Source organism: Chaetura pelagica, unplaced genomic scaffold, assembly GCF_000747805.2.
Source record: "Chaetura pelagica isolate M959 unplaced genomic scaffold, ChaPel_1.0 scaffold65, whole genome shotgun sequence".
NCBI classification, from domain to species: Eukaryota; Metazoa; Chordata; class Aves; order Apodiformes; family Apodidae; genus Chaetura; species Chaetura pelagica.
Genome location: NW_009953386.1, coordinates 2373698 through 2397817, shown reverse-complemented (window position 1 = coordinate 2397817; position 24120 = coordinate 2373698). Strand labels below are relative to the sequence as shown.

Here is a 24120-nt window from a genome sequence, read left to right as displayed (position 1 = left end):
TTATATACAGAATGACTAATCAGAATAAGCTGTGCAATTTTCAACATCCACCCAACATCTAATGACACAGTTTATATTTTCATTGAGTATTCAGCATCCAGGCAAAAAAGAGAAAGCTTTACGAGTCTTCATGCTAAGTCAATTAGAATTTAAATGTAGGTCGAATGCCAGGGAGAAGAATGGGACCTGCAGCAATTCAGATCTCAGATGTTCACATACTCTAGAGACAGAAGAATCATTTGCACACTTACTCTATCTTCCAGAGCTGGGGGCATTTGGAAAGGCAGGTTTGTTCTCTGCTGCATAGCTAATAGTGTTTTGGCCAACTAGTCTTTAAAGTTTCTGGGAAATGAGTCTTCTTCCTTTGCCCTTGGGAGGCTATTTCACAGCTGAATACATCCCATTTCTGATCTGCCCTTGTTAGTCCTAGCTATGACATCCACAGAGCAGTACGCAACATCCTCAAATATGTGGTGAGTCTGATAGTTGTTTGCAGGGTGTTTTTGCTCCTAGTCTAATCCAGCACACCCTAGGACTACCCTGGAAGACATCAGGAGCAAATTCTGTGAAGTCAGTGATGTCACATGAACCAGCTCTCAAACACTACATCTTCCATTGCATTCATTTAAAGAGGATTCACCAACCTCCCTCTTTTAGATGTTAGCATTTTTGTCTTTGCAGTTTGCTACAATTCTACTTTTATCGAGCAATGTCACTGAGAACAGATAGGAGGAAGCCACTGAAGAAAGGAGGCCCAGGATGCAATCACTCGCATCACGAAGTTCCTGGAGAGGCCTGACAAGCCACCTGGTTATTGCTCACTTCATTTCAATAGTTCTGTACATTTGCATGGACATTTGCATGTATACATGTATGTATGTTATTGACTATCAAAAAGTATCACTTCTAGTCTAAACTACTTTATTTTCTTTCCCCTCTCCACTCCCTGCACTGCTCATTAAAACTCACCTTTCCCACCTACAACGGTGAAGAGTCAGCAGGCTGCCCAGGTAGCATTAGCTAATGGGAACTGACAGCCTGCCACCATTTTCCGAAGGCTTACGTTCTTGATATCTGCCTGTCTTCCAGCCTGACTAATTCTGTGGAAGACTTTTATCACAGAGAGATTGACCTTAGGCAGGAGACACTTTGTGTCACTGTGAACAACTGAAATGAAGACAAGATAAGGAAGGCAAGAACTCACTAGCAGCAAAAGAAGAAAACAGATGTATGAGAAGAATACCTGCATTACCATGGCAGGCAATTCAGTGATGAGTCCTCTAATGAACAAATTCATTGAAGAGCCTGAACTGTGGCATACTTTGAGACCCTGTAAGAGGCAATCTTAATTGATCATAAACTAAAAACCAGTCAAGTTATGAGAAGCATTTTTCCACTTATTTACAACACTCTGGATCCAATTAGAGTTCCTCATTCCCTTTGCCAACTAGTACCTCATGAGGTTTATAGGCTGCCTCACAATGACTTATGGGGACACAGTCTGGAATACCTTTGTACTTGGGTTTTGGCACAGTAAGTTTTATTACATTTTATAGCAAACCTGTGGAAGTAAAAAGAAGTAAAAGTGTTCACAGCACGGATATTTGTTCATATGTACAGGAAGTAAACAATGCTGTCACTGCATTTCCTTCCTAAGGTGCTGTGTCCCACAGGAGCTGTAGTCTGGAGGACTCACTATTCCCTTTATTCCCAGCTGAACTACATTTCTCAAGATCCACTTCAGCATCCTCTCCAACTAAATGGTAAATCCATACTAAGAATCACAATTTATTCCCTTTCAAGGCTTCTGAGGCTGCCATGAAAAGAAAAAAGCTGTTCATCAAAAAAACCCTACATTCCTTCTCTCCCTGCATGGTATTGAGTGTCCCCCTATCTATACCTCTCAAAAAAATCAGATCACTCTGCTGATAGCTCTATAGTACTGGGTTGGAAAGCTACTGAGAAAGCATGACTGTACACCTCAAAAGAGCTGAGGACAGTTCTTTCCATCAGCGGTCTGAGCTTCCTCTTCCAGAATGGGCCAATGGCTGCGTATACCAGACCAAGGAGGAACAAAAACTACAAAAAAACCTGGGAGGATGAGCATCCATGACAATTTCTTACTTCACATGTCCCCTTCCTGTTAGGCACCATTGGTGTGTTTTGCTTTTGAGACCTCTCTAGATCCAAAGCTTATGTGTAGGCAAGCAACTGCCCCTTGTGAGGAGCTCTAGATCACAATTTAATGAGAATGGATACAAGGATTTTACCTCCCCTGACTTCTTGGCAGACAGATAAACGCTATCACCAATTGCTTACCACCTGAATGTGCCTGCATTGTACTTTATCCTTCTGTTCTGAGATCCTTCTCTGTACCAGCACTTCTGCTTTGGCCTATCTGCTGGATTTACTGCATTCCCAAGGAGATGTGATGACTCTTAGATAGGCTTCTGGCAGATACATACAAGACATTCACCCTTACAGATCCTTTCCTTAGGCTGGGTGGCACAGTCAGCCATCTTGGTTTGCCTTCCTTAGCAACTACTCTGCAGCAGAAACCCTCTGAATTTGCAACCTTTCATCAAGATTAGGTGTTCATCAGTGGACCTGCAGAAAAAAGCCACACATATGGTGCATCAAAAAGTGGGATTTTCTTCCTTAAAGAGTGCTATCACTAAAAATGGGCTCCAATGATCTTTGAAGAGGCCAAATGCCCTGTGGCAACAATGAATCAGGAATAACCAAGTGATTGAGTAGAGCTGCAAAGCTGCAATTCAAATTCATACAATGCTGAGGGGGGCAAATATCTGGGACTGTAGTATAAGCTCATTTTGAGACAGGGGAATTCAGTAGACAAGAAATTGTATTTTTTTTGTATATTAACCAACACTGTTCACTCATCCCTGCAATCATCCAACATACCCTAATTGCTTCAGTATGTCCCTGCAAAACAGAAACGGAGAGTGACTTGGTAAGAGATTTACAAAGACACATATCTAAGATGTACACAGAAGCAGTCATCCAATAATGATGACCAGCTGTCACAGGCAGCAAAAACCTCCTGGCAGTTGGCACCAGCAAATTTTCAAATACCCGCTGGTCACTGCTACCCCATTAATTGTGGGCACTTTGCCTAGTCTACATTCCTGAGCAGCTTTTTTCTTTCTCTTCCTCCTCACTCTTCCTCACATACTTCTAACACAGTTAATAAAAAATTTATCAGGGCAATGAAATAAACACTAATTTGATTTGACCTGGGAGCCAAAGAGAGGAGAGCTTCTGCTGTTCAGGTGTAGACCTGGGAGTTTCTGCAACTGCTGGTAGAAACGTGCCTACAAAACCAATAGAATTAGAAAAATCGAGATGTAGAGGCTTTTGTGGGGCTTCTGTTTGGTTTTGATTTTGTGTTTTGTTTGGTTTCTTTTAAGGTACTAGAAAGGGCTAGCAGGGAGACCAGTCAGAATTGTGCTCTTGAACCCCAGAAAGAAGAGGGTAACACTGTGAAATCCATAGGGAATTAAGGGCTTCGTAGCACCAGAGTTGGAAACAAGCATGGCAGCACCCAGCACTGACATACAACAGTCATCACAGCTCCCAAGAACTGCAGAATGACTAAAGTGACTAAAGATCTGGAATTTCTTTTTGAAATCTTATCTAGTTCTCTCCTCAGGGAGAAGAAAAAAGATAGGAATAAGCATTTGGGTCTAATACTAGTGATGTCTCAAAGGAGTTCAAGGACTAGAGATAGGGGCAGCATGAAATCCAGGAGAAAAATCGAGTACCCTGGAATAGCTTGGGCTAGAAAAACATTACTCATCTAGTGAAATATTTAGCCTGTGCCTCAGGGCTTTGTTGGGCTGGTGGCTCTGGGAGCAGGAAGAGCAGAAATCTTTTCAGAGGAGTCCTTTACCTTCTGGCTTAGTGGGAAATGGTAGACAAGAGTATCCAGACAATGAAATGGCAACCTTCCACTGGAAGAGCTGGCACAAATTTATTCAAGGCTTAAAGCACAGGAGTTGAAGGGGAATGCAGCTGCCCATTACAAGGATGGGTAAATGCATCAGAGATTATATCAGAAAGTGTCATCCAGTGTAGAACAGATTACAGACTAAAATGAAAGGTACTGTTCTACTATTTAAAATCACAAAGCCCAGGTCATGGCAAGAGGAAGAGTCAAGGCCAGTCAATGTTGCCTAGGAGACAGTATGAGTCTCTAGAACTAAAGGTGGATTGATGTCACCAGATTTCAGATACCAAAAAGTTCACTGTGTAAATCTAAGCTAGTCATTCACATTCCTCCTGTAGTCCAAACAGAGAAACGGGGACTTCCAGAGGATGATCGATCACATTATCTCGAGGCAGACAGCAGAAAAAATAAGATGCCAGCTTCTCCCAGCAGACTACAGCTGAGGGCCAGATGACTTAGCTTAGACTTGTGCTACTAACACTTAGATGTCAAAGATTCAAAGAATCTCACCTGTAGTACACCACTTCTGTTTGCATGATTAAGTGCCCATACAGACAAGAGATACAACACTTTAAAAGAGTTACACTTAAAAGACCAAGAGAGAGAGGTGTATATCTCTGGAGTTGGATTTTAGCCTTGCCTGTGATAGGAACCCCTGTGCAGTTTATCTACCAGAACCATGTACACACCCTGGACTGGATAAAATGAGGAGAACCTTTCATGACCTTGGATGAGTATGTCTGTGCTCTTAATTTGGTTTGTTCTCTTTTGTCCCAGAGAAAACCACAGGCTCTCAGTTTTGCTTCAGTCCTTTAGATATCCATGGGCACAAACATGAGTTAATTCCCAGGCTCTTTTCTGGAATGAACTAGTGCATCCCCTCTCAAAGGAGGAACTGGCACAGCTGACATGGACAGTCCACTCCAGACACACAGACAATGCCATGTTCAGCTTCCTCCACCTGTGTAAATCCTCCAACACCAACCCCACAGGCCCCGTGCTTTCAAATTTCTCCATGTGCTCTTGTGTCATGTAACTCTTGGCACAAAGTTATAAAAACACCAATCTGCCTGGCAGTGTCCTAGCCTTTTCATTATTTCAGGCACTTTTAACCAGGAAACATAAAAGTCAACCAACCAAAGAAGCAGTGTGTCTGAGGACCACAGGGGCATCACAAGGAGCTTGGAGAAGACCATGCCTGGCACCAGAGCAATGCAGACATGATCTACCCATTAAAAAAGGTAGTACCATCAAGTAGCATGAACACGAGCCAGTCTATGTCACCTGGCCTGTAGTCCAGGAATTTTCTCTGATACCACCCAGAGAGGGAGTTTAGGCATAACCAAGGCGCCAACCTCAATTGTAAAGATGGTCCACAGACTCTGCACAGCTGTAACAGAGACCATGAATTACATGAAACACATTCATAATAGTGAAAAACACAGTAGGAGAAGTAGTCATTGTCACCCTGTTAACACTCCTCTCAAACAGGTTAATGAGGGGTGGTCTCCCTGAGAACTTCTGTTCATAATCTCTTTTCTATAGGTCAACAAGTGGGTAAATGTTTCTGGTAAAATCTTGAATTGGGAACTCAGTGTGTACATAATCCCCAAGATGATAGTTGGATTTGTATAGTCAAGGTCACGATGCTTCTACTTTGCAAAGTCTGTTCTGTTGTTATTTGGGGAGATTTATCCTACTTCTCTGCAAATTTTCCATTTATTTATTTGTTCGTTTATTTATTTTTGTATTCAAAATAGGATCACATCCAAAAGTCACATTTCCGTCAGTGTAACAAGGGGCCAATCATTTTTAAGAGATTCTCCAGACTACAGCTGCTCCTGTGGCACCTGCATGAGGGTCATGGGGAATTCAGGTTTAGGATCTTGCTTCTTGGCTTCTTTCCCTTTGAAATGCTCATTACTCTCAGTGCTTTGCCTGCCTGAGCTTAACACATTAACGGATATACTTGCTGCCTACCCATCCTGGTTTGAGGCAGGATTAAGCCAATTTTCCTTTTACTGATTTTTTTTTTTTTTTTTTTTTTTCTTCAGTAAGCTTTCTTTTACCTAGCACCAACTAAGACCAATAAGAGTGGAATGTTTTTCTCACTGCTGGGTCTTCAAGGTCACATCTTTACTCTTCCGGCTCAGACACTACTGGGAGATCTATGAGCCCCCCATAGAAGGCTGAGTTAGACAGACAGCAAAATTGGCCAGGGATATTCCATTCCATATATCTATGTAAGCTCAGAGGAAGGTCAGAGATCACAGAAGACAACTTCCTTCCTGCTACTTCTTCCCTTCTCTTATGTCCATGGCCATACAGGGAGGACTCCATCCATCCATCACCGTCAACCCCCAGGCTCGAGCTTTCCTGACCCTCATAACTCTGTGCTCTCTCCAGCAGCAGTCCAGGACTGTTCATAGCTAAGGAAAGTGTTGTGGGAGTTGCTGGGGGTGGGGGAAGGCAAGAGGCTTTTGCACATTCCTGAACATATTTGTATATAATTGTATATATTTTCTTATATTGTTCATGTTTAGTTAAAGCTGTGCAGTTTAGTTTTCAATCCAGCCAAGTCTCTCTCTTTTTCTCTCTCTCCTTCCCTATCTGGGTGGGAGGTGGAGGGGATCAAGAGCGTTGTTGTCAGACCTGAGTCAAATGGTGACACTACCAAAGCTGGGAAATGAGTCTCTCAGTTGAAAAAATGTGACAAGATGTCCCACTCACCCTCTAATTTAGAGTACAGTTTACAATACAATTTCTTCTGGGGACATAGTTCTAGTCTCCTTGTGGACCATTTTGTCAAAGGATCCGAGGGCAGCTCGTGACTGCCCTTCCAGGAGGAGCGCTACTAACCTCTCATGCCCAACTCAACCATGGTCAGATGCCCCAGACCCATCACATCACCTTTACCTTGTGCTTAGCTGAGTATCTATTCACTGTGAAAACAGACTCACTGGTCTTTCACTGTGAGTGGCTCATTAGCTGTGGGCACCCAAAGGTGAGATGCTGTTACATTAAAATCATTGCATCATGAGAGTCCTCTCCCCAAACATTCAAACTGAGTGTCTCCCTACCTTATTAAAGGCAAAAGGCTTTTCTTATATTGCTGAGAGAGAAGACTCAGAATAGAAAAAAGAAGATAATAGGCTGCCAGAGGCCCAATTTACGCACCCCAAAATTAATGAGTCATTCCAATTAAATTATTTGCCCTAAATTAAAACTTATCACCAAAATCCAATTCTCATTTCATTAAAGAGGACCTCCCTAGTTATGATTTTTTTTTCCACACAGATCTTTTTTAAAAAGGTAACTTTTGTGGAGTGAGAAGAGAAAATGCAGTTGTAGCCTACTTCTCTCCTCTTTGAGGAGCCCCAAAAGCTTTATGTTTTAAGAACTGTTCCTTATTCCAATATGTGTCCACATAATAAATTAAGACATTCCTAGAAGATTCCATGAAAGACCAGAGAAGTACAAGGTCATGCCATCAAATAAATCATGTAAGGGAAACCCCAAATACAATACAGTCTGGGAAAAGAATGGCTTGTAAACAGTCCTAAGGAGAAGGATTTGGGGGTAATAGTTGACAAGAAGCTCAACATGAGCCAGCAATGTGCGCTTGCAGCCCAGAAAGCCAACCGTGTCCTGGGCTGCATCACGAGCAGCACGGCCAGCAGGTCAAGGGAGGTGATTCTGCCCCTCTGCTTCACTCTGATGAGACTCTACCTGGAGTACTGTGTCCAGTTCTGGAGCCCCCAACACAAGAAGAACATGGAGCTGTTGGAGCAAATCCAGAGGAGGGCTATAAAGATCAGAGAGCTGAAGCACCTCTCCTATGAAGACAGGCTGAGAGAGTTGGGGTTGTTCAGCCTGGAGAACAGAATATAGCAGAATATAGACCTTATAGCAGTCTTTCAGTGCTTGAAGGGGCTACAAGAAAGCTGGGGAGGGACTTTTTACAAGGGTGTGCAGTGATAGGAGAAGGGGTAATGGCTTTATACTGGAAGAAGGGAGATTTAGGGTAGACACGGGAAAGAAACTCTTTAGTGTGAGGGTGGTGAGATACTGGAACAGGTTGCCCAGGGAAGCTGTGGATGCCTCATCTCTTCAAGTATTCAAGCCCAGGTTGGACGAGATTTTAAGCAACCTGGTTTAGTGGGAGGGGGCTTGGAAGTAGATGATCTTTAAGGTCCCTTCCAAACCAAATGATTTTATTATTCTGATTCTGTGATACATGAAGAAGGAGACATCAGCAGTCCCAACTTTTTGATAGAAGAACTGAGAAAGCTCACAACCTCCACTCGGGGATCTCTAAAGGGTCCTTTAGCAAAAGGCAGGCAGACAGATGATGGCACTCCAAATGTATCTTCAAGAATCAAACCATTCTCTTGATCGTGCTCTCAGACTTTCACACAGGACTATGACTTGTAAGCAGCGTTTGGTCCCTCCTACCACAGGTCTGTCTGTGATTGACAGTCTGAGATGTGACAGGCAGAGACCCAGCTCTGTCAATGAGAGCAGCCACATTTATGCTCCCACTCCCTCAAACTGTGCACATCAACCTTTGTCTCCTTCCCAAGAACAACCTTTCTGGTGTTTTCTGTTGAAGATTAACGCTTTTTAACCTAATATTTGTTTTTTAAAAGACATTTTCAAAATCTGTGATTGGCTTTTGAGAAAGTGTTCCCTGCCTCAACACTCCATAAATGGAAGCCATATGTCTAAGTATCTTTTTCCTTTTTGTCTATTTTGTTGTGTGCACATTTGGCAAGTTATTTTTTCCCTTTAACTATCACATCTCAGGCTTTATTAAACCAAGCTGCTATTCTGTTATTTTGGAAGGGTTTTTTTCCCAAGCAACCAACTACTGACATTTTAGCAGCTATACAGGAAATGTGATATTAAGTCATTATTTTCCCAGAATGTTTCTTCACTTTCTGGTGAGTAAGGAGCTGCTACTGGGGTAGAAATTCAAAGTTTCTAAAGATAAAAAGAAGAGCTGGAGCTCTGAAAAAGCCATTTAAAAGCCAAACCCTGAAAACCTGTTACTTAATACAATTTATGATTTGTGGATTTTGTGGAAGGCAGCTGGAGGCTCATGCTACTAGGCATAGCATGCATAGACACCTAAAAGGCAGACTACACATCCACTCAGGAGCAATGAGGACAAACAACTGGATAGAGACAAATAGCAGGAGCAGAGATTACTGTGGGTCAGCTTAGGTCAATACACACTGGGCAGACACAAACGTGGTAGCAAGGCACAGCACGGAGACCATGCCTACCTGCTTTTCCCCACCCTTCAAACCCTCAAGACACTTTTAAAAGGACAGACCCCTTCGAGAAATCCTATCTCCTTGTTCCCTTTTCTGAAATGCCAGTTTCTTTCTCTAATTAATTAATATTAAATAGTAAGATGGAAAGCTTCTGAAGTAGTAAATAAATTCGCTTCTTTCTAGAAGTCTTAATGTTTTTTGAACTGCTGGTTCAATTTAAGTTTATTTTACAATCTGTTTCTAGCCAATTCCAATTTCAGATGAAATCTTGGCTCCAATGAAACAAAATTCCCTATAATTTAATTGGAATTAAGATTTTGATCCAGGTTTGCAACCACTAACACACAGCTACAATGAGTGTAGACAGTAACACAGCTGCCAAAAACAAAGAACATGAGCTGGTGTACCCCAGGAATCTGGAATTTCATCCCATATGGAGTTTTGAGCATGGCAGATTTACATTATTGACTCCACTGGCACCAACAAAATAAGACAGACAAAAGGAACACACTGTTCCACAAACACTGGAATTAGCAAGGCCTTGTTTAGAGCAGCTACATGTTCTGATGCCTCACATCTCAGAAAACCTTCAAAGCTCTTAACCAGTTTTATCAAGGTGGCACCCACCAGCTGGCACACATGTGGCTCCAAACCAACCTGCAGCCATACAGACTTTTACATGTCCCATTGGTAAAGGATGCAGGAAGTCTGGTGTCCACTGGTGAAAATTTGAGGGGCAGAAGCTCTTGTTGGGGCAAGGTCATGACAAGTATGAGGAGTCTTGGAGTTATTCAAGCAGAAGACTGCCAAGCAGAAGAGCAGGCAAACAGCATAACCATACAAATAAACCCATACACACTTTTTCCCCTTAGGAACCTGACCTACTCCTAGTATGTCTTGGTTTTGGATATAATAAAAGCTGTGAACACAAATCTGGCTAACTTCAACCTGGCAGTATTTCTTTCCGATAAAAGAAAGACAATAAAATGGACAGTAAAGCTATGGAAAAGGTTGATCTGAGGCAGGGAAATGTGGAGCATGATTAACCTTAGGTTTATCTGTATTGCAAGTAAAAAGACAAGCTGATCCTAAAGTTTCTAGTAAAGACTAGCTGTATATAATTCCTCATTATCTTGGGTTAGGAATCCAAAGCTTCAGATCAGATCTCTTTGACAATTTTTCTGAACATATTTTTCTGCATTGTCAAGCTACTAAGCAGATACAGCCTGCTATGTTAAAGAGTAAGATACTTATTCCTGGTTATACTAGCAGCTTGTTTCTGCAAAAAGATATCAAGAGGATGTGGCCAAAAAAATTGTCCACTACTGAAAGGACACTGGCCACAATGGAGAGAGCAAGCAATGGGAATCTATGCCTTTGGATGTCAAAGGGCCTGTACCCTGTTGTGGGCAAATTGGGTCAAAGCTCACAATAGGTCAAGGCAACTCTGTTGTGCTACCACAGCTACTGCTTTTTCAGTAATGGGAGCAAGAACACACCTGGTTTTACAATTTATGTTTATTTGCTCTGTCTCGAAGTTTAGTAGACTTTGTGTTGGGACTAGGTTTTTGCTGTGTTTAGAGCTGAGCACAAAATATTGTCCCTGCTCCAGTGTCTTAAAGTCCAGGCTAAGATGTGAGACACTAGACTGAGATAATCAGACTAGAAAATAATAAGGCAAAATCTTTAACAGTACTGGTCTGAATTTAGAATCAGCTGATCAGACAAAATCACACAAAATCAGCTGATGCTGCTCTAAAGAGGCTGATCAAGCTAAGCTGATTTATATCACTAAGGAGATGGATTATCATATCAAGATTCTTCCTCCCAGCCAAAGGAAAGCATTCCATGCATTTTATGCAATGCTTCTTTCTCCAAAATGAGCAAGCATTTTTTGAAGTATTCTGTTTTTGTCTCCTGCCTGCACCTGCAAAGCAAGCACCAAAATATTTCCAGAAAACCTCCTGATTTATGCACAGAGAAGTGCTGAGATTCAACCTATGTAATGCAGCCAAACCAAATGCTGAACAGTAACATTCCAGCCATGCCTGGAGACAGGAAAACAGAAGTTAAGAAGCATCAGGACACTGTGGGGAGTCCATAAAAAACATTAGATGGGGAGAGGTGGGAAATTCCTTGGTAACCTGTGAAACACCAGGTGCAGTTTCCTGCAATTTGTGACTTTGGGCAAAACAAACCAGCACAGAAAACCTAGAAAGATTGCCATCAATACTAATCTATGCCTGAAATTCTGCAATTATTTTGCTGGTAGGAAATTACTGTCCATGGTACCAGCAGAAGGGGGCAGCAAGATCTTAGATCCCCAAGATGATTCTGGGTCTCTCAACTTATTTTCCATAACAAACTGATCTGCTGCCACTTCCTTGTGAGCACACTGGTCCTGCCTCTCCCAGCCCCTACAGTAATCTGAATTTATCTCTTCCCTCCAATCGTTTCTTCTTCTCCCAGTAAAACACTCTTTTTTCTTCCACCCAGAAAATTCATACTCCCATGTTATTTCATTATTCTTTGCAACAGCATGCCAAATTCACTGTCATTTTCCCACTGGGGCTATGTCCTGAAAAAGACAAAGTGGTCTGTACTCATTCTTACCTACTGCAGACTCCCTGCAATTGAAAACACTATAGTGCTGGATCTCAGAAAGGTCCCTCTGAATTCTGGGCTCAGTGCCCACAAAACAGGGAAGCAAACATCTCTGAGAGAACAACATCTGACTCCAACATCCTTATTGTCTGACTAGCAAAGGAAAACTAGCTTCATCTCTCTTCAAACCGCTCTGCTTCCAGTGCCACTGAAAGGGCAGGAAGGCCAGACTTGCTAGGGGAAGATGGGTTTCCATCATGGCCCAGCTCTACTCTCTCAGCTGCAAAAACTAACAGCCACCAACCCCATATTCTTGAAATAAATAATAATTTATTGTTTATATAATTAACACCAGTGGAATAAACTCCTGTGGAGAATGACAGAAAGGGGTCTGGAAACACAGGCATGGCACCATAAGGACTGCTCACCCTGGGCTCCCCTTTGCAGCCCACGGAGGGAAGCTGATATTTCCACTGGTCAATTCATGTGATGAATTTTGAACAGCTACTTTAGGATGAGCTGGAATGCTTCTGAGTCTCTGCTTCTCCTCACTAATGAGAAAAGGAGTCCCAGGTGACCCACTCCAGTGGTAACATCTGTATTTGGTCAGATAAGCCCCACTCTGGCTCATTGGATCAGGTCCCAGGCTGATGACCAGCAGAAGTTACCTCCACCTGAGATCTGACTTCAGGCTCATATAAAAACTGTGCCTTACTCCAGTCCTGCTTGTAAACCCTTCCTACAGTCCCGAAGTCTAAAGCGTTATCTTTCTGTACTGCTGTCCTTGGGTTTTTTGATCATGGTGGGGCTACAGAGATGACGGATTGTTGCAGAGCAACTGACATCATCTACTTGGATTTGTGCAAGGCATTTGACGCTGTCCCACATGACATCCTGGTCTCCAAACTGACAAGGCATGGATTTTACACATGGATCACTCGGTGGATAAGAAACTGGCTGGATGACCACAACCAGAGAGTTGTGGTAAATGGCTCAATGTCCAAATGGAGGCAGGTGAAGAGTGGTGTCTCCCAGGGGTCAGTACTGGGACGAGTGCTGTTTAACATCTTTGTTGGAGACATTGACAGTAGGATTGAGTGTATCCTCAGCAAGTTTGCTGATAATACCAAGCTGTGTGGTGTACTTGACACCCAAGAGGGAAGGGATGCCATCCAGAGGGACCTTGACAGGCTGGAGAGGTGGGCCAATGCCAACCTCATGAGGTTCAACAAGGCCAAATGCAAGGTCCTGCACTTGGGTCAGCACAACCCCAGGCACAAATACAGGCTGGGGGATTAATGGCTAGAGAGCAGTCCTGAGGAGAAGGACTTGGGAATGGTGATAGATGAGAAGCTTGACATGAGCCACCAGTGTGTGCTGGAGCCCAGAGAGCCAAACACATCCTGGGCTGCATCAAAAGCATGGCCAGCAGGGCCAGGGAGGGGATTCTGCCCCTCTGCTCTGCTCTGGTGAGACCCCATCTGGAGTGCTGTGTACAGTTCTGGTGCCCTCAGCACAAGAAAGATAAAGACTGTTGGAGAGGGTCCAGAGAAGGGCTGCCAAGATGATCAAAGGCCTGGAGCACCTCTGCTATGAAGACAGGCTGAGAGAGTTGGGGCTGTCCAGCCTAGAGTAGAGAAGGCTCCAGGGAGACCTTGTAACAGCCTTCCAGTATTGGAAAGGGGCCCACAGGAAAGCTGGGGAGGGGCTTTTCATCAAAGAAGATTGTGATAGGACAAGGGGTAATGGTTTCAAATGGAGAGAGGGGAGATTTAGGCTAGATATTAGGAAGAAATGCTTCAATATAAGGGTGGTGAGGAACTGGAATGGGTTGCCCAGGGAGGTTGTTGATGCCCCATCCCTGGAGGTTTTTAAGGCCAGGTTGGACGTGGTTTTGTACAACCTGGTCTAGTGGTGGGGTTTTCTGCTCTGGGCAGGGGGGTTGGAACTTGATGATCTTTGAGGTCCCTTCCAACCTTAATGATTCTGATTCTATGAATGAAGGAAAGAGCTGAGAGGATAGTGGACGACACCGTCCCGCCTTACACAGGGGAATCCTGGCTGCCTTCAGCTGCCTTTCTGGGTAAAGGAGTCTTCTCTGCAGTTCTTTACCAGTTGCCTGCATAAAGTCCTTTACTTTCAAGGGACTGAACTGAGAGGGGGCACAGCTAATCTACCAAACATAGTTAATAACAAATTTTCTATGGTCAAATCCTAGCAACAATAAATACATCTTTATACCACTCTGAAATAATGAATGGCCAGTCTGAATCTTTGTGAGCAAGAAGCTATACAAAGGCAACACATAACAGAGACACGCTACAACTTGTGGTTCTTTTCACATACAAATGTCTGTCAGTTTTAAAGAAAATTCTGGGATTTGGCCTTTAGGTGCTATACATTTGATTCTGAGTTTGTGATTCGCGTTGGACAGTAAACAAGAATTCCTTTGTGAAAGTTCACTGCTGATGTTTCCAAATTTGTTTTTGCTTTGCCCAAATGACAAAGCCCTTTTTATTTTAATTTTTTTTTCCATAAAATAAACATTAAAACAAGGGAAATCCCACGCCCTTTGAACAGCCAATCACTGGGAGAAATGTTAGTGAGCTTGCAGCAGTCCCAGGCTCTGAGCAAAAATGCATATGTGACTTCTCCACACCTCAAGTGAATGCTCTAGCTTTCAAACAGCTGAGGCAATGCTCTACATTTTTGTTTTCCCAATTTTGACTACAAAAAGCATCTCAGACCTGTAAAGCCATCCTGATTAAATTTTAATCAAAGCCAAAACCAATGAAATGTTTTAGTTTCACTAAATGTGCCCAAACATCTCAATTCACAATGGTGCTTTGCTCTGAAGACTCTCAGCAAACACAGCAACCACCTGCTTGCTCCTTTTTGAAAGAGTTATTTTTTTAGCCTGACTTGGATAGGCCAAAGTCTTTACTATGGAAACTTTTAAACTCCATGCCTGCTAATATCTCTATGCCTTTGTGCCTGTGACCTTGATGAGATAAGAAAGGACTATAGGGATTTCTCCACTGACAACACCTGAGAAAGGCGTAAGGATACAGCCCTAAAAGAACAAAAATCCAAGATAATGCTGGGGAAGGGGCAGCCCCTGCATCGCCATTATGATTCATTCTCCTGTTAGTCAACATACTGGAAAAAATTATTAAACACCTCATTTATAAACACCTAAACGATAACAATACAATAAAGAAAAAAAACTAAGCAATGTACTTTTGGTAAGCACAAATCACATCACCCCGGCCTCATTCCTTTTTTTGGTAGGTTACCTGGCATAGCAGATAATGTTGGAGCAGTATGTGTGATGATGTGATATAACTTAACTTCAGGGAGGCCTGACAGTCTCTTAAAAAAGCAAAGAGAAGATGGTGGAAGTTAAATTACCATCAAGATGCTTCAAAGAGCTGCAATCAATGGATGGCTATCTTCATAGGATGGAGGTTTCCATGGGTTGCTGCCACAGTTCCCTTTTGTCCCCTGATCTCTTCAATACTTTAATTAACACCTTCATGATGGAAGAGAAGGAAGGCACCCAACTTTTGTCGATGACAAGAAGTTAGGGGCAGTTTTAAGTGCTTTGGAGAACACAATCATAAGTAAACTGAAGAAGTGGTCTCCATAGAGAAACCAACCAGATGGCATCCAACAACAGTGAGCACAAAGCGCTGTGCTCATGAAGAGGAGGAAACAATTAGTGCTCAAATACTAGAAGTGGGGATTGAGCTGCAGACTGTGCTGCAGACCAGTAACAGAGGATTAGAAAGTGGAAAAGAAACTAAGTGAAAGAAATGAGGCACTTTTATTTAAAAAAAAGGTAACTCATCTCATTCTGGGGTTAAGTAAATGAAGCATGATAAGCAAAACAGGGCTGGAACTTTTATTTGCATGACTGAGTCCCAAATTGGAACTCTTGCTTTGGTTTGGGACAGTACACTTAAGGAACCACATAGAAAAATGAGACAGCAGTGACATAAGGGTTGGAAAATACAACCTGCCAGTAGTAGTAAGCCTAGAGATTTCTGAGACTCAGGGACTAATGGGCTTCTAGCAGGCAGAAGGTAGTTTTCAGGAAGAGAAGGAGAAATTATCACCATGTGTCTTGGAAGGACCAGAAATAATAGGCAGCAAAACCAATTCTGATCATATTTTAATATAAGTTTTTCAAGTGCAAAGAGAGTGAAATAATGGTCATGCACTGGCTTTGCAGGCACATAATTTCTTCAAAAAATGTATTTAATGGCAGCCCATGAATAACTGATCTTATCTCAGTGCATGGGGAAGGGGCAGACCACCCAGCACTTGTGGGTCTTTCTAGTTGCTTGCTCCTCTGATGAGACCCTAACACAAGTGTGTGGGGTAGTAATCAGAAAGACTTGCTAGTTGCCATTACACCCCAACTGAGACAACACAGAATGTTTTGAGTGAAGTGGCAGTCTCTTCATGCATTAACCCCAGTGCAGAGAGAGCAGTGCCAGCATCTGGTAGCCACAGAGCTGGGCAGAGGCAGCTGCCTCCAGATCAACCCATCATGCATGCAGTGCTGGCCACTTGAGTCAAAAAGACAGAAGAGATGGTTTCAGTTGTTCTAATGAATATTCTGGCAGTGAATGCCTACTTTCGAGGCATTCCTACTTCCTACTTCCACCAGCAGAGTTAGCTTTGAGTTTGAGAAGGAGGACAGACTTATGAAGAGGACTTTTTCTAATTTTAGCTGTATTATCCAAGTGTTGATTCATTTTTCTCCTTTTAGACCTCTGCAATATACCCCACATGAGGGTGATCCTATCAGTGGACATATACACCTAAGCCAGAACTAGATCTTCCCCAAGAAATACTAAAGGACACGGGCACACATATGAGAGAGGTGATGTCGCTCTTCCTGTATATCTCCCGGCAGCTTTGGCCAGCAGATTTCACTGAGCAGAGTGCACCTCAGGGAAAGCTCATTTTCTCAAGGGAGGAAAGGACCTGCTCCTAGAATGAAACTCCATTAGCCTGCACTGATCTAAACACAGTGATTCCTTAGGATACACCAAAGCTCATCTATTTCAGCTGGCACATCAGACATGGAAGTGGTTTTCTTTATTTATAAGGGCTCCAGCACTGCTCCAGTATCTGACTACCTGTTAGTCTCTGATATATCTATACCATTTGTTTTTAGGGATGACAGGGGCTGGGTTTTCACAGTGGCTACTCAGATGAAGGAGTTGAAAGGGAGGGATTAAGGACCTGTCTTTTGGTATACAGTGCACTGGGGAGCAGCACTAACTGAGCAGAAGAGGAAGCCTGGGCCCAACAGCACAACCCTAAGGCAGCCCATTGCTTCACTGCAAGATCTTCCACTGACAAACATGTAAGGTCCTGCATCTGGGGAGGGGCAATGACAAGCAAAATTAGAAGTGAGAATGGAATTGAGTGCAGGCCTGAGGAAAAGGACTTGGGTTTGCTGGTCACTAAGAAGCTCAACATGAGCTGGCAATGTGCACTTGCAGCCCAGAAAGCCAACCATGTCCTGGGCTGCATCACAAGCAGCATGGCCAGCAGGTCAAGGGAGGTGATTCTGCCCCTCTCCTCTGCTATTGTGAGACTCCACCTGGAGTACTGCCTCCAGTTCTGGAGCCCTCAACACAAGAAGGACATGCAACACTTTGAGCGAGTCCAGAGGAGGGCCACAAAGATTATCAAAAGGCTGGAGCACCTCTCCTATGGAGGCAGGCTGAGCGAGTTGGGCTTGTTCAGCCTGGGGAGGAGAAGACTCTGGGGAGATCTTATAGTGGCCTTCCAGTACCTGAAGGGGCCATACAAGAAAGCCAGCAAAGGACTTTTGTTAAGGGCATGTAGCAATAGGATGAGGGGTAATGATTTTAAGCTGGAAGAGGGGAGAATTAGATTAGACATTAGGAAGAAATTCTTCAGTGTGAGAGTGGGGAGACACTGGAACGGGTTGCCCAGAGAAGCGGATGCCTCATCCCTGGAAGTGTTCAGGGGCAGGTTGGATGGGACTTTGAGCAACCTGGTCTAGTGGAAGGTGTTCCTGCCCATGGCAGGTGGGCTGCAACTCAGCAATCATTAAGGTACGTTCCAGTCTAATCATTCTATGATTCTAAATCCAGGCATCACCACTGCATCCAAAGCCAGCAAATCCTGGCTTTTGTCAGTTTCCCTGGTCTTGTGTGAAGGGAATCACTTACCACCATTCCAGAAATCTTCCTGCCAGATTACTATGCACATCAGTTGATCACCCAGTTATTGCATTTTTCAGGAGCTGTATTTTATTTACTTTTTTATGCATTTGGGATGCCCAGAGTTTCACATAGCCAATGTTTTTCAACGTATGAACACGAAACCAAGAGAAGTAATTAAACTGTATTAAATAACAAAACAAAAAACCTTAGCATGATTCAATAGTCAAACTCTGTTCATTTGTACCAGCAGCAGACTATTATTCAGGCAGACAACTTGCAAATCTGAGAATAATAATAATAAATATGAGAAAATGATACTCAGAGAGGAAAGGGATGTTTTCTAACATATACTATTTTCTAATGAATTAGTTTAATTAGTTAAGATTCTTTACAATAAATTCTTTATTAGCTTTAAAGTAATAAAAGATGGTTTAAAATTATGAGAGTAACTCTACCAAATTATAAAGGATTTTGTATTTATATTTTGCTTGAGTTTTTTTCACCTGATGAAATGTAGTTTTATAAAAAAAAAAAACAAACAAAAAACCCATAAGTTTCACCCAATTACAGGATTAGAAGACCTGGGGCTTTAAAAGTCAGCACGGTATCATAATGGGTCTTTTGCTGAATCTGTGGCAGGAGTTAAACAAATATTATCAACAGATACCATGTAACCAGAGTTTAGGTGGACCAAAACCTGAATTGTCTCATCCTCAGAAAGGTGGCAGTAGTTCAAAGCTGGACAGCCACACATTTAGATGAAAGCTAAGCTACACCGACCCTTGTGGGACTCCACTAGTAACACAATAAAGTCTAATAAACACAAATAAAATTAATGATACATATGCACAGTTCTATAAATAATTTGTGCCTATTTTTATTGATAAGTAAATGGAATACGTATGCGGTCAGATTTTCCCAGCAATAAACCACCTAGAACCAGTTAGCATGCATCACTACAGCAAGCAGCAAGGCAGGGTGCACCTCCATGGCTGCCACTCCAGCAAACACTCAAACAAGCTGCGAGAGCTGCTCTGCCTGCTGGCACCTGCTGCTCTTCATGCTGCTCAGGGAGGATTTTGCACAAGAAGACAAACCAGGAGCCTTTTGTCTCACTACACTCACGTGTAAAGCACCACCTCTGACCATAGGTCCAGACTGCACCTTGCAAATAAACACTTGGTATGCTGGTTAGCTCCCAGTTTGCCAAGTAATACCAGCAAGAGGAAGTGTCCCTTCATGCATGCATTTATATCCAGAGTGTATCAAACACTTGCCACTTGCTGGGGGAAATAAAATCTGCAGCCTTTTGGGTTACTAGACGAATCAGGAAAAATAACAAACTGCTGCCTGAATGATAATGTAGAAGCTGAAGCTATCTGTAACATGTATTGAACACATTCATACATACTTATCTGTCTAAGCTGCTCTTTAAATATTTTAGATAAATAGGTAGATAGACAGAATGGTGTGAAGATTAAAAGCAAAACAAAATAAACTAATTCATTTGGTATTCTGGTCTGGACAGGATGGAACATGTAAACTCCATAATGCCCTTACCAGTAATTGGTGAACTCCTTAATGTGTTTACTCTCTGTTATACCATGAATGCAGGCAGACAGATAGGATAATGCTTGTTCAGACTGCCAAGTTTCCAGTTCCCTATAACACACACAGGAGGAGGGTAGCTAAAAAAGGAGAGGGCAACATAAGGTATGTGGCAGCAACCTCAGGTACCAGGTTTCACACATTTCTAGTGACAGTGCACCCTGCAATCCAATGACCCAGCACAGAAAAAACCCAGGAAAATTAAATCTTCAGCCTTGCAAGGAGTTGACAATGGAAGGGCGAAAAACCATGGCACAGTAGCTTGTTGATACAAGAAAAAAAGAAAGAATATCTGAAGAAGGAGGAGGCAAAGAAACTAGAGGGTTGTCTGGGAAGAGATGAAGCAAGCACCGTGTTCTGACAAGTGCCATTATAAGCAAATGCTTTTCCCTCAGCACCAGAACAACCAGAGCCAGAAGCCAGGTTTGTGTTATACTAGAAAATGTCTTGGCATCACTGATGTCCTCTATTTTGTCACTGCTTTTGAAAGGACAGACTGACAGAAAAGGAAGGCGATGCTGCGCTGCAGTGGAAGGGGACAGTGCTGCTGGCTTCTATTGTAAACACAAAGGATACACAGGCTACTGACTGGAATTTAAGAAAGATACAGATCCCTCCACACACTGTGTCTTTTCTCTCTTTTCTGTATGTTGCTTACCTTGCACAATCAAGTAAACCTGGGAAGTCTTGGGATGATGCTGTGTCTGCACTGAACATGTATAGGAACCCTCATCGTAGACATCCACTTTCTGGATCCTCAGGCTGTATTCCAGGGGGTTTCTCTTCTCCAGCTCTACTCGAGGGTCCAGGGACCACTTGTCCTCTCCAGCAAAAATGATGCCAGAACGGTTTAACCAGGCCACCTTGGAGCTTCTGTCTTCTACATAACACCTGCAGAGGAAAAGAAAGGTGAGGGGAAATTTAATAAACCTCTCCACCATCTCCATTTTGTCCTTTCACTTTACTACTTTGCTCAGAAACTCCATAGCACACTCCTGCCTTCCCAGTGAACTACCACGTCTCCTTACCATTGCTACTCCATGGCCATGTATTGCACAATTATTTTTCAAAGGGTTTCATGAACTAAAGGTTCCTGAAAGGTTCCTGTGATTTTTGGTTGCCATGCCTCCTCTTCTCTCGGCCTTTTGTCTTTAGCCTATACCTGCACCAAAAATTACTGTGGGAGGCCACAGGAGATCCTGGTCACCAAAACCCTTCTAACCCTGCCAAGGTGAAAGGTCAGAATGAGTTCTTCTCGTGTGTCTCTCTCACCTTCAGAAGTCAAGAAAACAAGAGTTCCATTCACAGCCTCCTGTCAGCCTGGAGGGCAAAGGTTCATGGCTCCAGCTTTCTTAGCTCAGGGCACAGCTGTTCCAACCTTCAGTTTCAGCAGCACAAGAGGAGGGACCTGCAGGTTATCTCCCTTGTCCATCCCTCTGACAAAAAACGGCTTTGTGCAAAGAGGAACTCACTCCTCAAACACCATCATCCTAACACACACACCCACACACACTGATGCACATCTGCCTGCTTGTGCAGCTTTCAGGCTAAAAAGCAGAGGCTGCAGGGATGTCACTGCCACCCCTGTGACAGACACAGCATGTCCATGAACATCCCAGGTGAGACAAGAGAGGAGGCATGACAGCCAGGGGTGGCAGGACAAGGGGCAGCAGCAGGACTAGCAAGTGCCCAGGGGCCAGATGTTGCAAGGCAGAGGACACACTAACCTTGTTGCAACTGCGTGACAAGCATTTTGCTCCTTGACAGAGCACTGAGAAGGTGATGTGAAGATAAATGCACTTCTGGTCAAGGCCCCTGCTCTGTACCACTTCCCACCTCCAGAAGGTGGCTTGCACAGAAGAGATGAGGAGATGCCAGTGAAGGTGCATGTCCTGTTCCCTCTCAGTTGTGTCTCATTTGAGAGGTTCAGTGCTGAAGAGGACACAGTGACATAACTACTTTTTTACCCTAGCAGCCGTACCCACCTGGGCTGGGCTCAGACAGCCTGAGAGGGTTTGCCTTGCAGTAGCTCACACCAGATTTGCTCTGCAGATAATAGCAAAGCTCAGTCTCCAGAGCTATTCCTCTTTCACCTTTCAGAGCTCTGCTCACCGCCTCCTGGCAACTAAATAACCCAGCATCTCTCCCCACCACTATCCACACATATTGCGTATTTGAACAGGAAAAGAGAGGATAAAGATTATTACTTCAAGACAAGACAAATACTTGACCATAGGCTTTCATACAGCCTCTTATAATGGGTCAGACATACTCCAGGTTCTTCTATTTGGATGCATTTCATTCATGCTGTACTGCAGCTGCCATCCCTTGCAACGTGACCCTACAATTACGGCCAGTGCCTCTCACCTCCCCTCCCTTCTGGCACTCTCATGGATGCTCTGCAAGTTATTCTGGGGTTATTTGTGGGCACGTGGAAAGCCAAGCTGAGTAGGCATTGATGGGAAGCATGCCAAACTGCTGGCCAAGCTGGAAGCTGCTCTGTTTGATCTAACCACCATATGCTTTAGAGAGCAGCCCAACAGACCCCAACCAGCACTACCACTGTCCAGCCAAGGGATGGGAGCAGGGGTTTGCCCCTCAGGCCAGAGCCCACCCTCCTGGCCAGGCAGGCACTTGACCTGAGGCAAGCTCTTGGCTGTGGTCAGTGTTGTTTTTAAACAGCTGCTCTTTGTAAAAAAGAAAGGGGCAGGGGAATCCATGAGCAGCCACTCACATGTAGAAACCAACACAACCACAATGTGGCAAGGTCCTGGTTAATTAGCCACCCCGGGCTGTAACTACCAGCAATGGAAAGTGGAATTCAGGAGCCAGGGAGGGCACTGTTCCCTCAGGGCTGGGAGCAGTAGCCCTGTGGGGACACCCAGACTGCCTTCCAGAGCAGGCTGCCTTGGGGTCACCAGCCCTCTTGCACACACATTTCTGTGTAGTGTTCAAAGGTGTTCAAAACCCATCTCTCCACACTTTGGATTTGTGAAAATCCTGAGGGGACGGTGGTGACAAGCTAAGAAGATTATGAAGTTGAAGTCAGTGGGAGCTGAAGTTTCCCCTACCACACCTGTCAGCCCTGCTGGGCACTAGCAGATCCAGCACATGGCCCCAGCCCCTCCAGGCTACTTTCCCAACCCACACCACAGCACTCTGTGACACAGCACAGCTCCTTGTGGCTCTGGCTCGCACACAGTCATTATATGCCTGAACTAGGGAGGTAAAAAAGATGCACCTGTGATGTCCCTCTGGTCAGTAACAGCTCAGCAGTGTGGTCAAAGCAAAGTCTCATATTTTTGCTCCCAAGGGGATGCTCAACTAGGAACCCTCCCTCCTCTCTTCTGAAGAGGAAACATGTCATAACCTAACCTACACTCCTGGAGGTCAGGCCTAGGACAGTGGTCAATAATTACAGTCGGACAACCTTGAAAATGCCTCTGAAGTAAGTTAGGAGGCACTACCAAAATAAAGCAAGGAGGAGAGAGAAGGAGAGAAAGGAGGGAAATGAGAAGAGTAAGTGAAATGGATTTGAGCTTCTCTGTTCAGCATACCTGTTCCTCTCATACTGTCAGGAAAAATCAATGTACAAACGTGGAAATTCCAAGTCCTGGCACACTCCAAACACGCGTCCACGTGGACAATGCATCACAGTATGTCCGTCTGCACACACACACCCTCTTAGTCTGCCAGAAATGCCACCCAGCTGTATGGATCACGCTTTAATAAGGATTTATGGTGATGATTTTCACAGTGTAATAAGTGCTAATCCAATACTAATAGAATATTAAATGGCACGTTAACTGACATTTTAACTGCAATGCAATAGGAGCATGGCATCAGCAAGGTATCAAATGACTCTTATCGTTCACTAATAATCAATAAGCAAGTTCACGGAGACAGTCAAATGCTTTTCATTAGGATTATTGAAAGCATTACCATCAGTGAAAGATAATAAACCATTTGCAATCCATCCATTTGGCTTTTCCTTATGGTTTCAGGTTCAATTGCTTGACATCTGCTGATGGGATTAACGAGAGGACCAGCTAGTTGTGGTGATGGTGCCTTGCATGATCACTGCAAGAACTCAGGAGATACTGATCTTAGCACCAGTTCGAACCACAAACACGGAGAAAATCCCTTGCTGCCATGCTTCTGTAGCCCTCCTTGCCATCTTTTAATCAAATGTAGCATTTTGGCACCTGAAGTATTTTAGCTACAGTATCATATTTAGGTACTACAGATGCATTTCCAGTTCTCACACAGTGCCTAACAACTGCTTAACAACCAGAAGAGGATGGTTGAAAACTGGATGCGGAGAAAGACACTTGGGCCATCCTTGTGTGCTTCCCTTAGCCTCCGTTCCCCCAGGGACAAACAAAGACATGCTGCAGGAGGAAGGGAGGACACTTTCACTGCAGGAGAACATTTTGGGACCTTCAGCAGG

The 24120-nt window shown here is 43.7% G+C and overlaps 1 protein-coding gene across 5 annotated transcripts in view; it reads right to left on the bottom strand.

Moving 5' to 3' along the window:
• LSAMP (limbic system-associated membrane protein) overlaps positions 1-24120 on the bottom strand; it is a 1070131-nt gene that overhangs the window by 164871 nt on the left and 881140 nt on the right. For all 5 annotated transcript variants that reach the window (XM_009998230.1, XM_009998226.1, XM_009998228.1 and 2 more), the window contains one exon: positions 20329-20561. In XM_009998230.1, coding sequence (XP_009996532.1) covers positions 20329-20561 — 233 coding nt within the window. The remainder of the gene's footprint in view (positions 1-20328; positions 20562-24120) is intronic.